Source organism: Plecotus auritus (assembly GCF_963455305.1).
Source record: "Plecotus auritus genome assembly, chromosome: 7".
NCBI classification, from domain to species: domain Eukaryota; kingdom Metazoa; phylum Chordata; class Mammalia; order Chiroptera; family Vespertilionidae; genus Plecotus; species Plecotus auritus.
Genome location: NC_137774.1, coordinates 54,104,719 through 54,114,944, shown reverse-complemented (window position 1 = coordinate 54,114,944; position 10,226 = coordinate 54,104,719). Strand labels below are relative to the sequence as shown.

The 10,226-nt window shown below is 60.9% G+C and overlaps 2 protein-coding genes across 5 annotated transcripts; one reads left to right on the top strand and one right to left on the bottom strand.

The window, feature by feature from the left end:
- The first annotated feature begins 805 nt into the window (after positions 1–805).
- On the top strand, positions 806–6,128 carry MAPK7 (mitogen-activated protein kinase 7). Of its 3 annotated transcripts, none has more exons than XM_080679170.1 (7): positions 806–971; positions 1,251–1,487; positions 2,180–2,345; positions 3,216–4,297; positions 4,407–5,074; positions 5,454–5,587; positions 5,707–6,128. In XM_080679170.1, exons 2-7 carry the CDS (start codon positions 1,256–1,258, stop codon positions 5,858–5,860), a joined length of 2,436 nt encoding a protein of 811 aa, XP_080535296.1. In that variant the 5' UTR covers positions 806–971; positions 1,251–1,255; the 3' UTR covers positions 5,861–6,128. The 3 variants fall into 3 exon arrangements, with proteins under 3 accessions (XP_080535296.1, XP_080535297.1, XP_080535298.1); XM_080679171.1 differs by having other exon boundaries at positions 832–971; positions 5,798–6,128; XM_080679172.1 differs by lacking the exon at positions 5,454–5,587 and having other exon boundaries at positions 832–971.
- MFAP4 (microfibril associated protein 4) lies at positions 6,040–9,253 on the bottom strand. 2 transcript variants are annotated; one of them, XM_080679174.1, is made up of 6 exons: positions 9,201–9,253; positions 8,871–8,955; positions 8,238–8,392; positions 7,706–7,802; positions 7,454–7,636; positions 6,040–7,202 (listed from the first exon to the last, which is right to left on the bottom strand). In XM_080679174.1, the coding sequence occupies exons 1-6, from the start codon at positions 9,204–9,206 to the stop codon at positions 6,955–6,957; spliced, it is 774 nt and encodes a 257-aa protein (XP_080535300.1). In that variant the 5' UTR covers positions 9,207–9,253; the 3' UTR covers positions 6,040–6,954. The 2 variants fall into 2 exon arrangements, with proteins under 2 accessions (XP_080535300.1, XP_080535299.1); XM_080679173.1 differs by having other exon boundaries at positions 6,060–7,202; positions 7,454–7,802.
- Between the last annotated feature and the right edge of the window lie 973 nt (positions 9,254–10,226).

Genomic DNA, 10,226 nt, shown 5'->3' with positions numbered 1-10,226 from the left:
GCATTTGCTGTGAACCGAGAGTGCGCGTGGGGCGGAAGCTCGGGTTACTGAGCTCCAGGAGGGCTCTGCCCTCATGGGCTCCGGGGCGCGAGGTCACCGCGGAGGCTAGAGGCTCGATGGCCCTGCCCACGCCCCGCTCCGCTCGCCGCCGCCGCCCGCAGAGCCCGCGGTCGTGGGACAGAGCCGCCGCAGGGACGCCCGGAGGCAGGAAAGAGCAGCCGAGGCCCAGCGACGCCGGGCCCGTGAGGAAGACCAGCCCCGGGGAGTACGCGGCGGCCTCGGGCTGGACGCTCTAGAATCCCGAGGCCCGGGAAGCTGCGTGGACGTGACGGATTCCCTCTGTGGGATGCTGTCCCCCCGGAGCCGGCTCCCCGGAAGACGGGAAAATAGCGGGCACTATCCCCGAGCGACGGGGCTGACGACGGAGACGGGTCTACAAGAGGGGGTTTCGAGAGCCGACCCCCGGGACAGTCCCGGTGTCACAGCCCCTCGGTGCTCCCAGGTCCGCTGCCACCGGCCCGACGCCTGGCGGATCGGGACGCGCGCGCACGCACGGGGCGTGGCCTCCCTTTCAGCTGGGCCGGGGCTGTCTGCGCACATGCGCCGAGGCCGCCCGCCGAGAACATCCTTGCGAGAGCCGAGCGCACACTGGGCGGCGTCCGCCCGGGAGCTGGACAGCGGCGCGCGGAGGGGTGGGGGACGGGGCGTGGCTTCCTCGGTAGCTGAGCTCGTATTGGGCAAAGCAAACAGAGGGGGTGGGAACTCCGCAGAACCACCCGGCGATTGGCCAGAGGCTGGAGGGAGCGTGGTCTTGGGAGGCGGGGCGGAGGGCCCTGAGGAGCACAGCGCGACGTTGAGGTGGTGGCGGCGGCCTTGAACAAGTGAGCTTTTGGGGTCCCCTCCACTAGGCCGGAAGCCGGGGACCCGCGGGGACCTCCGAGAGCCCGAGGGGCGTCGGTGAGGCGCGATCGGTGAGTGTAAACCGGGGACAGCCGGTGCCCCGCCCCACCCTTTCTTCCTGGACCGCGCCTCGGGCGCCTCCCCCACTCGACCCTGCTTTCACCGGACCGGAGCCCTGAGATCCGAGTCCCGGTGTGGACATCTCCCACGTGCCAGCCACCCTCTTTTGCCTCATACCCGGTCTCCATCGGCTTAGGGAACTTGGAAATTCCCTGGTCCTGCTCCCCAGCCTCAGAGGGGAAACTGAGGTCCTGGCGGGCGGGCCTTGCCTCACCAGTGTTTTTACGCAGGCGCCATGGCCGAGCCCCTGAAGGAGGAAGACGGCGAGGACGGCTCTGGGGAGCCCCCCGGGCCAGTGAAGGCGGAACCGGCCAACACCGCTGCCTCTGTAGCGGCCAAGAACCTGGCCCTGCTGAAAGCTCGCTCCTTGGATGTGACCTTTGACGTGGGGGACGAGTACGAGATCATCGAGACCATAGGCAACGGGGCCTACGGGGTGGTGTCCTCAGCACGCCGTCGCCTCACCGGTAAGCTTCCCTAGGTGTACTGTTCCCAGATGTGGAAACCGCTTCCCGAGAGCGAGAAAGCTGCCCCATCTCAAACAGCCAGGAAGGAAAGCTGGGATGCAGATTCTGGTTTAAGTCAAACATGGGTTAGGTGCCATCTGGGTGCCAGGCTCTGTGTTGGGCACAGTTCTCAGAGACTCTGCCATGATAGTTTTGCCAGCACATCAGCTGACTTCCTCCTTAGAAAAAATGACAGTCCCGATTGGACCAGGTTGGAGATCCTGTGCTGGGTAGAGGTAGGGAGGTAGAAAGAGCACAGGCATTATGGAGTCTAGACTACCACTAACTAGCTATGCAACCCCCAATAAGTTACTGAGATGAGATTTCCTCATCTGTAACTTTGAGCTATTAGTAACTGTCTCAGGAGATGGATGAGAAGGGAAAACCTGATCTTGTATGTAAAGTGCTTAGCACAGGGCTTGCACTAGTAGGTGCTCAGTATACAGTAGCTGCTGTTATTCAGTATGTGGCCGCTCCTTTGCTCACTCCTGCCCCCAGCCCCCACCCCTGCACCAGCCCCTGCCACAGGCGTAGCCTGTGGCCAAGTACACGCTGTTGTTATTTGCATGCTGGATGGGAGGTGTTGAAGGCGGCCTTGTGCCACTGCAGCTGCCCCAGGTACCTTACAGTATCTGCCTTTCCTCTGCTCCCAGGCCAGCAGGTGGCCATTAAGAAGATCCCTAATGCTTTTGATGTGGTGACTAATGCCAAGCGGACCCTCAGGGAGCTAAAGATCCTCAAACACTTCAAGCATGACAACATCATCGCCATCAAGGATATCCTGAGGCCCACCGTGCCCTATGGCGAGTTCAAATCTGTGTAAGGAGGGGTGTTGGGAGAGGAGGCTGGATTGGGATGTTTTCTGAAGGCTGGGACCGGATTGCCACAGTTCTGGAAGGACAGCTGAACCTCATATAAGGCAGGCTGGAAAATTCCCACAGTTCCAGGACCAGTGTTCCCTTAGGGCAGTGGTCGGCAAACTGTGGCTCGTGAGCCACATGTGGCTCGTGAGCCGTGGTTTGCCGCTCTGCTGACTAATAAGTTTGCCAACCACTGACCTAGACTCTCGATTCCAGTAATTACAGGCTGTTGTTGTTCCTTGTGATTAAGCCCTTATCCCAGTGGTCAGCAAACTCATTAGTCAACAGAGCGGCAAACCGCGGCTCGCGAACCGCAGTTTGCCGACCACTGCCTTAGGGCATTCCCAGGGACAACTGTGATTCCTCAAGAAGAGTACAGGTGCTACAGTTTTATAGACTCTCGGTATATGGGATGGCAAATGTAGGACACTCTACTATAACCACACACTCCTTTTCCCACAGCAGACATCACTAGTCAATCACAGAACACTTTCCTACAGAAAATGGACAAGATACCACAGTTTTCATCATAGTCTTTCAAGCAGCCACTCCCAGATAATGGAGATCGCTGCCAAACGAAAACTATTGGCCAGCCCTGGTTTAGTCCAACCTCATCTTTTCTCTCATGGGGAAATAGGTCTGGAGAGAAAGGGATTTAATTCACTTAAGTTCATGGAAAAGCTGTAGAGACTAGGATCTTTATACCATGCTGTTGGCCCCCTACAGAATCTGAGGGTAAGGCCCTTACATGTCTGGAGTCAGGAGGGCATGGTGAGGTTGGGGCTGGAGTGTGGGCAATACAGCAATGCCTCTTCCCTGTCCCTTCTAGTTATGTGGTCCTGGACCTGATGGAGAGTGACCTGCACCAGATCATCCACTCCTCGCAGCCGCTTACACTGGAGCACGTGCGCTACTTCCTGTACCAGCTGCTACGGGGCCTCAAGTACATGCACTCAGCTCAGGTCATCCACCGTGACCTCAAGCCCTCTAACTTGTTGGTGAATGAGAACTGTGAGCTCAAGATCGGTGACTTTGGCATGGCGCGGGGCCTGTGCACCTCGCCTGCTGAGCATCAGTACTTCATGACTGAATATGTGGCCACGCGCTGGTACCGTGCCCCTGAGCTCATGCTGTCGCTGCATGAGTACACGCAGGCTATTGACCTGTGGTCTGTGGGCTGTATCTTTGGTGAGATGCTGGCTAGGCGCCAGCTCTTCCCAGGCAAAAACTATGTGCACCAGCTGCAGCTGATCATGATGGTGTTGGGTACTCCATCGCCAGCTGTGATTCAGGCTGTAGGGGCTGAAAGGGTACGGGCATATATCCAGAGTCTGCCACCACGCCAGCCTGTGCCCTGGGAGACAGTGTACCCAGGTGCTGACCACCAGGCCCTCTCACTGCTGGGGCGAATGCTGCGTTTTGAGCCCAGTGCCCGCATGTCAGCAGCTGCTGCCCTTCGCCACCCCTTTCTGGCCAAGTACCATGACCCTGATGATGAGCCTGACTGTGCCCCACCCTTTGACTTTGCCTTTGACCGGGAAGCCCTCACCCGGGAGCGGATTAAGGAGGCCATTGTGGCTGAGATTGAGGACTTTCATGCCCGGCGCGAGGGCATCCGCCAGCAGATACGTTTCCAGCCTTCTCTGCAGCCTGTGGCCAGTGAGCCTAGCTGCCCCGACATTGAGATGCCCAGTTCCTGGGCTCCCAGTGGGGACTGTGCCATGGAGTCACCTCCGCCAGCTCCACTCCCGTGCCCTGGCCCTGCACCTGACAACATTGATATGACCCTGCAGCCACCCCCTGCGTTGGCCAGTGAACCAGCCCCTCCAAAGAGGGAGGGTGCCATCTCAGACAACACCAAAGCAGCCCTCAAAGCTGCCCTGCTCAAGTCCTTGCGGAGCCGGCTCAGAGGTGCCTTCCAGAAGCAGCTGCTGACTGGGGAATGGGGTGGCAAGAGAGGGACTCTGGGCTTGTACAGGGCCATAGGCTCTTACCTTCCCCCTGTCCAACTTCCCTGTAGATGGGCCCAGTGCCCCCCTAGAAGCACCTGAGCCTCGGAAGCCAGTGACAGCCCAGGAGCGCCAGCGTGAGCGGGAAGAGAAGCGGCGGCGGAGGCAGGAGCGAGCAAAGGAGCGGGAAAAGCGGCGGCAGGAGCGGGAGCGCAAGGAGCGAGGGACTGGGGCCTCTGGGGGCCCCTCCACCGATCCCCTGGCTGGGCTGGTGCTTAGTGACAATGATCGCAGCCTGCTGGAGCGCTGGACTCGGATGGCCCAGCCCCCAGCCCCCACCCCTGCACCAGCCCCTGCCACAGTAACAACACCTCCAGCCCAGCCCACCAGTCCTGCTGGCTCTGTAGCCCAGCCCACTGGACCCCTACCGCCACCTGCAGGCGCCACCCCTGGTCCTGCATCACAGCCGGCCTGCCCAGCCCCTGGCCCTGCTCCCCACCCTGCTGGCCCTCCTAGGCCTGTCCCTGGCCCTGCTGCACTCCAGACCACCACCACCTCCAGCCTCCTGGCCCCCCAGTCGCTTGTGCCACCCCCTGGGATGCCTGGTTCCAGCACCCTGGGTGTTCTGCCTTACTTCCCATCTGGCCCACCCCCTCCAGACCCCAGGGGGACCCCTCAACCCTCCACCTCAGAGTCACCTGATGTCAACCTGGTGACCCAGCAGCTGTCCAAGTCTCAGGTGAGAGAAAAGCCCGGCTGTGCGGACCCTTGGACCTGGGCCCAGGGAAATGGGTGTGGGAAATCCTTGCTGTTTGGTCGTGTGTCTTGTTCCATGAAAAGTGAGCAACAGAGGCTTTATCTCTGAACATATGCCCATGCTGGTAGGAGGAGCATAATGCTGATGAGCAGGTGGTTGAGAGATAAATACAATGCTCCCCAGGAAGGGCCCGGCCTGGAGATGGGCCCCAGCCAGCTCCCAGGGATTGTCGAGGCTGGCACTGGTACCCATGGGCAGGCATCCAGATGGAGTCTTGAGCAGTATCAGGACAGGGGTTCCCTGCAGACCTCCGTCTGCTCTTGGTGGTACCTGCATTGTAACCTGCCAATATGCCCTGCAGGTGGAGGACCCTTTGCCCCCCGCGTTCTCAGGCACTCCAAAGGGCAGTGGGGCTGGTTATGGTGTTGGCTTTGACCTGGAAGAATTCCTAAACCAGTCTTTCGATATGGGTGTGGCGGATGGGCCACAGGATGGGTGAGTTGGCTGGACTGAACTTCTGGAGCAGAGCTGGGTTCCAGGAGGAACGTGCCTGTTGGGGGGAGACGGGGGAGCCAGCTCCGGTAACAACTCTCCCTGCTCCCCTTTCCCTGCAGCCAGACAGACTCGGCCTCGCTCTCAGCCTCCCTGCTGGCTGACTGGCTCGAGGGCCACGGCATGAACCCTTCTGACATTGAGTCTCTGCAGCGTGAGATCCAGATGGATTCCCCGATGCTGCTGGCTGATCTGCCTGACCTCCAGGAGCCCTGAGGCCCACAGCCTGTGCCTGAATGCCAGGGGAAGACCCAGATCCCAGGCCCGGCAGGAGAAGCTTGGCTTGGGATTATCCTGAGGTTCCTCTGAGACCCACCCCACAGCCTTAAGCAGCCACCTGAGCCACCACCGAGCCATGACAGGATCAGGAAACCCCTATTCCCCGGGCGATCCTTCTCAGTATTGTATTTTTATTATGTAATTTTATTATTAGTCATTCTCTTTGCCATAAAAATGAGACCTGTGAAATAGAAGGTTCCCTCTGGCACTAACTCCGGGTGTCTTTTTGGAGTGGAGGGCGGGGTGCTGTCAATAAGGAGGAGGAGGAGCCAGGCCCCACGTTCAGGGGGCCAACAGATGCAGTTGCACGCACAACAGTCACAGCCCACTTGCTCGTCCTGAGGCCGAGACCTCCTCTCCCCTCCTGCTTCCAGCCAACAGCATCCTGTGCTCCTCACGTGGCCAGACTTCAACCTGGGCCGGTGGCCGGACCTCATCTATGCCTGCCCGGGTTGTGGCTGTTTGGGGGGTGTGCAGTAGCTGTGATGAAATACAGTTTGGGCATCGAGCTTTGGAGGCCTGGGACAGGAAGCAGGGAAGCTGAGGTGATAGATGGGGCGAGGGGCCCACGGTGCTCGCCTCTCGCCTCTCGAGAAGTTGGTGGGGGGAAGTGAAGGGTGAGACATTCTCTGAGAACAGCCAGGGGGTTGCTAGGGTGTGGTGACGGCGGCCATGCAGGTGGCCTGGTGTACTCTGGGTGCGGATCACAGCAGGCACACCCCGACAGATGAGCGCGGGAAGGAGGCTGGCTAAGGGGAACACCAGCCTGCCGCCTGGGTGAGCAGCTCCTGGCTCTGTGTTGGGCGGAGGCAGAGGAGGCCTGGGAACTGGCTGGCAGCTTTGCCTCAGGTGGAGGGGGGAAGAGGCCTGGCTCTGGTGGACGCCTGGTGTGACAGGGTGAGCTGGGGCTAGAGCCATAAAGCCCTGTGAGAAGCAGGGCTGACTGGGGGAGGGGTGCAGGGGTGCGCAGGCCCAGCGGGGTGAGCACTCCTGGAGGCCAGCAGCCAGGAGTGTGGGCTTGGGGTCAGGCCTCAGGCCCGGCGTATTTTCATCTCGGTGCGCTTGAGGGAGTAGTAGAAGCCCTTCCACTGGGCCCAATTGATGCCGTTGGCATATGAGAGATGGGAGCCCCCCAGGTAGAAGCCATTGAGGTTGGCGAAGTGGCAGCTTCGGAACCAGAAGGCTCCTGAGGAGAGGGCCGCGCAGTTCTGCAGGAAGAGGTCCTGATCCCGGTCGAAGGTGGAGAACTTCTGGCCGCTGTGGTAAGACAGGGAGTCGCCTGGCGGGAAGAGGGATGGCTGTGGAGGCTGAGCTAACAGGAGGGGAGGGCTCCCTTCCTGAGCCAGAGCCTGGGGGCTGAGCTGCGCAAAGAAGCAGCTGCTCCAAGGCAGAGGGCGGGGCTGCGCCCAGGGCTGTGGGCCTGGTTGGGAGCCAGCTGTGACCTTTCCTGGCCAGGAAGGGAAAGGGGGGCCACAGAGGGTCAGAGACAGCCCGCCTTCCCCCACTCCCCTCCGCCTGCCAGGAAGGTACCTGCCCCACCGTCCTCGAAGCCTGCCACATAGAGGGAGTAGCCGTCCTCCTCGGCGCTGACTGCGTTGGGTGCAATGGAGAAGTCGGCGTACTTGGCATAGGCCGTGTTGTTCTCAAAGTCTTCCAGGTCCACTCGCAGTTCGTACTTCTGCTTCAGCGTGAGGAGGTGCAGGTTCTGCAGCCCTGTGGAGGGGCAGCAGGTCAGCCAGGTTCTGGCCCGGAGGGCCCCCACCTGCTTGGGCCCCGCCTTACCCAGCCAGTACTCCCCATCTGCGCGGCCGAAGCCCAGCTTGTAGTCGTTCCAGCCCCGGAAGAAACTCACTGAGCCATTGAATCGCTTCTGGAAAACCTGGAGCAGAGATGACAGGCCTGGGTTTTCAAGGTCCAGTGGACAGGGGCCTCACCCAGGTCTGGACCCTGAGGTACTAAGGTGGTTTGTTAAAGGACTGAGCAGGGGGGCGAAACCAGGTGCACACTGGCACCCCTTGAGCAGCTCCTGAGTGCTGGGAAGAGGTTAGGATGGTTTCAAACGCCAGGGTAGGAGTCCCTGTTGGCTGTGTGATGTTGAGTAAGTTCCTTCACTTCTCTGGGCTTCAGTTCCTTTATAAAAGGAACCTTCCTCCCAGGGTTATTATGGGGATTATGTGCACCTAGAATTCACTGTTGACAGCAGCTTACAAACTATGCCGTGGGGACAGAGATGAAGAAATTGAGGCTCCCAGAAGTGCAGCCTGGTCACATGCTGGGACCAGAACTGGGCCTCTGTTTCCCTCCTCCCACTCACCGTCCACTTCCCGCCCTCCGTGGTCATGTCGCAGAAGACGGGCACCGGCACGCTGGGCCCCTCGGGGTAGATGAGGTACACCCCATCGGTCTGGTAGCCCTGGCTGTAGATGTCGTCGCAGTCCAGGGGTTGCTGAAGGCAGGACCTCTCCAGAGCTGGGGGCCGGGGTGGGGGGAGGAAGGGGCTAAGGCAGCCGTGGGCAAACTACGGCCCGCGGGCCGGATCCGACTGTTCTATCCGGTTCTCTTGCTCTCCCCTCCGCTCCTTTACTTTGAATTTATATTAGTTCACACAAACACTCCATCCATGCTTTTGTTCCGGCCCTCCGGTCCAGTTTAAGAACCCATTGTGGCCCTCGAGTCAAAAAGTTTGCCCACCCCTGGGCTAAGGCATAGCTCACACCATGCACCCCACAATTTGTCTTTGTTCCTAGGGGCAGGGTACTCTCACAAGAAATTGCAAGAGTTCTTAGAGAGGGGGTGCTCGAAGGTCATCTCATCCACCTGCCCCGTTTAGAGCAGGAGCCGAGTCCTGAGAACTGGAGGGCTCCAGACACTGGCTCGGAGCCTCTCCCGCCCGCCCGCCTGTGGGCCCGGCTGCGGGCCCCGCTGCATTTGTGAACGGGCTGCTTACCATCTCCTCGGATCAAGGGGGTCTGGGGGGCACAGTGGGGAGTGGAGAGCAGCAGCAGCAGCAGCAGTGACAGGGCCAGGAGGGCCTGGTGGCAGGAAATCAGGATCCTCAACACAGTCCTCCCGACGCCACAGAGCACCCTGCTTTCTCTGCACTCGCCACCCTCTCCCCGTCCCCCCACACACACCGCCCCGCCAGAACCCGCTCTGGGCCAGGCTGCACGCCCTTGGAGACAGAGAGCTGCAGTGAGAGCCCCGGTGCTGTCCCAGTCCCCTCTCTGACTAGGGTCCTCTCCAAAAAGGGCTCAGTCCCCCCCACCAGGGCCCGTACCTTCATGCTGCCAGTTCAGCTCGGAGCGGCTGGTTGTCTGCTGCCCCAGACGGCGACCGCGTGAAGTTATGTGCTGGGCCCCCGCCAGCAGCCGGGCCCCACCCCCTGGAGCTGCAGAACCCCCTCTCCCCAGCCGGGCGCGGAACCAGCATCTGCTGGAGCCAGGGGACCACCTGGGTCTCATTAGGCCTGTCTGGTAGACGCCGCCATGGTTAACTCTCACTGGCTCGGCCCGAAGACGTTTCCTTTTTCTCCCTCTCCTCCCCGCCTGTGTCACCCTGCAGGGGAGCTGGGGTGGTGGGGGAGGGGGGGTGCGGGTGCCTGGGTTCTGCGAAGGAGAGGCCCACGGGGGACAGCTTCAGAGCCCCCCATGTTGGGCCAGGCTGGGGTGGGCGAAGAGGCAGCAGGGCCCACAGGCTCCTGGCAGGGCTGGGGCATTTCTAAGCCATGAGCATGGCTCGCAGGCGTCCAACTGCTGTCTGCTCCAGCTCTAGCCAGGGCCCTCTCCAGCCCCTTCCTTCCCTCCCAGACTCCCCCGGGGCCTGTCTGGCCGGCACACAAGCACAGGGCCTCCTTTGTCTTCTTCCACCGCACTGTCTCCCCTCCTTTCCTCAGACCCCTCACTTTGGCTCCCATCCAACATTAGACTCCCCTCTAGGTCACTCGCAACCATTGCACTATTTCCCAGCCCCAAAAGCCATCTCTTCCCTTCTTGCCTCCATGGAGCCATCCTGTCCGCTGGCCAACCGTCCAGAGGACCCGTGCTCCTTGTGTCGCTCCATCTGGCCTTCTAGAGCCCGCTCCCCCGGCGCTCGTCCAGCTCTTCCTGGTCTCTCTGCTCTGTACCCCCCTTTGTCCCCCTGCTGCTCTGTCCCCCCCCCCCCACTGCTCTGTCCCTCCCTGCTCTGTCCCCCCCTTTGTCCCCCTGCTGTTCTGTTCTCCCCCCCCCCCTCCGCTGCTCTGTATCCCCCTTGTCCCCCCTCCTGCTCTGGACCCCCTGCAGCTCTGGCCCCCCCTCTGTCTCCC

Coding starts and splice junctions, on each gene's coding strand:
- MAPK7 (XM_080679170.1), top strand. CDS start 1,256: ATGGCCGAGCCCCTGAAGGAGGAAGACGGCGAGGACGGCTCTGGGGAG. Junction 1,488..2,179: donor AGCACGCCGTCGCCTCACCG/GTAAGCTTCCCT, acceptor CTCTGCTCCCAG/GCCAGCAGGTGGCCATTAAG. Junction 2,346..3,215: donor TATGGCGAGTTCAAATCTGT/GTAAGGAGGGGT, acceptor TGTCCCTTCTAG/TTATGTGGTCCTGGACCTGA.
- MFAP4 (XM_080679173.1), bottom strand. Junction 7,803..8,237: donor CGGAGGGCGGGAAGTGGACG/GTGAGTGGGAGG, acceptor TCTCTGCTCCAG/GTTTTCCAGAAGCGATTCAA. Junction 7,203..7,453: donor CTTCGAGGACGGTGGGGCAG/GTACCTTCCTGG, acceptor TCTTCCCGCCAG/GCGACTCCCTGTCTTACCAC.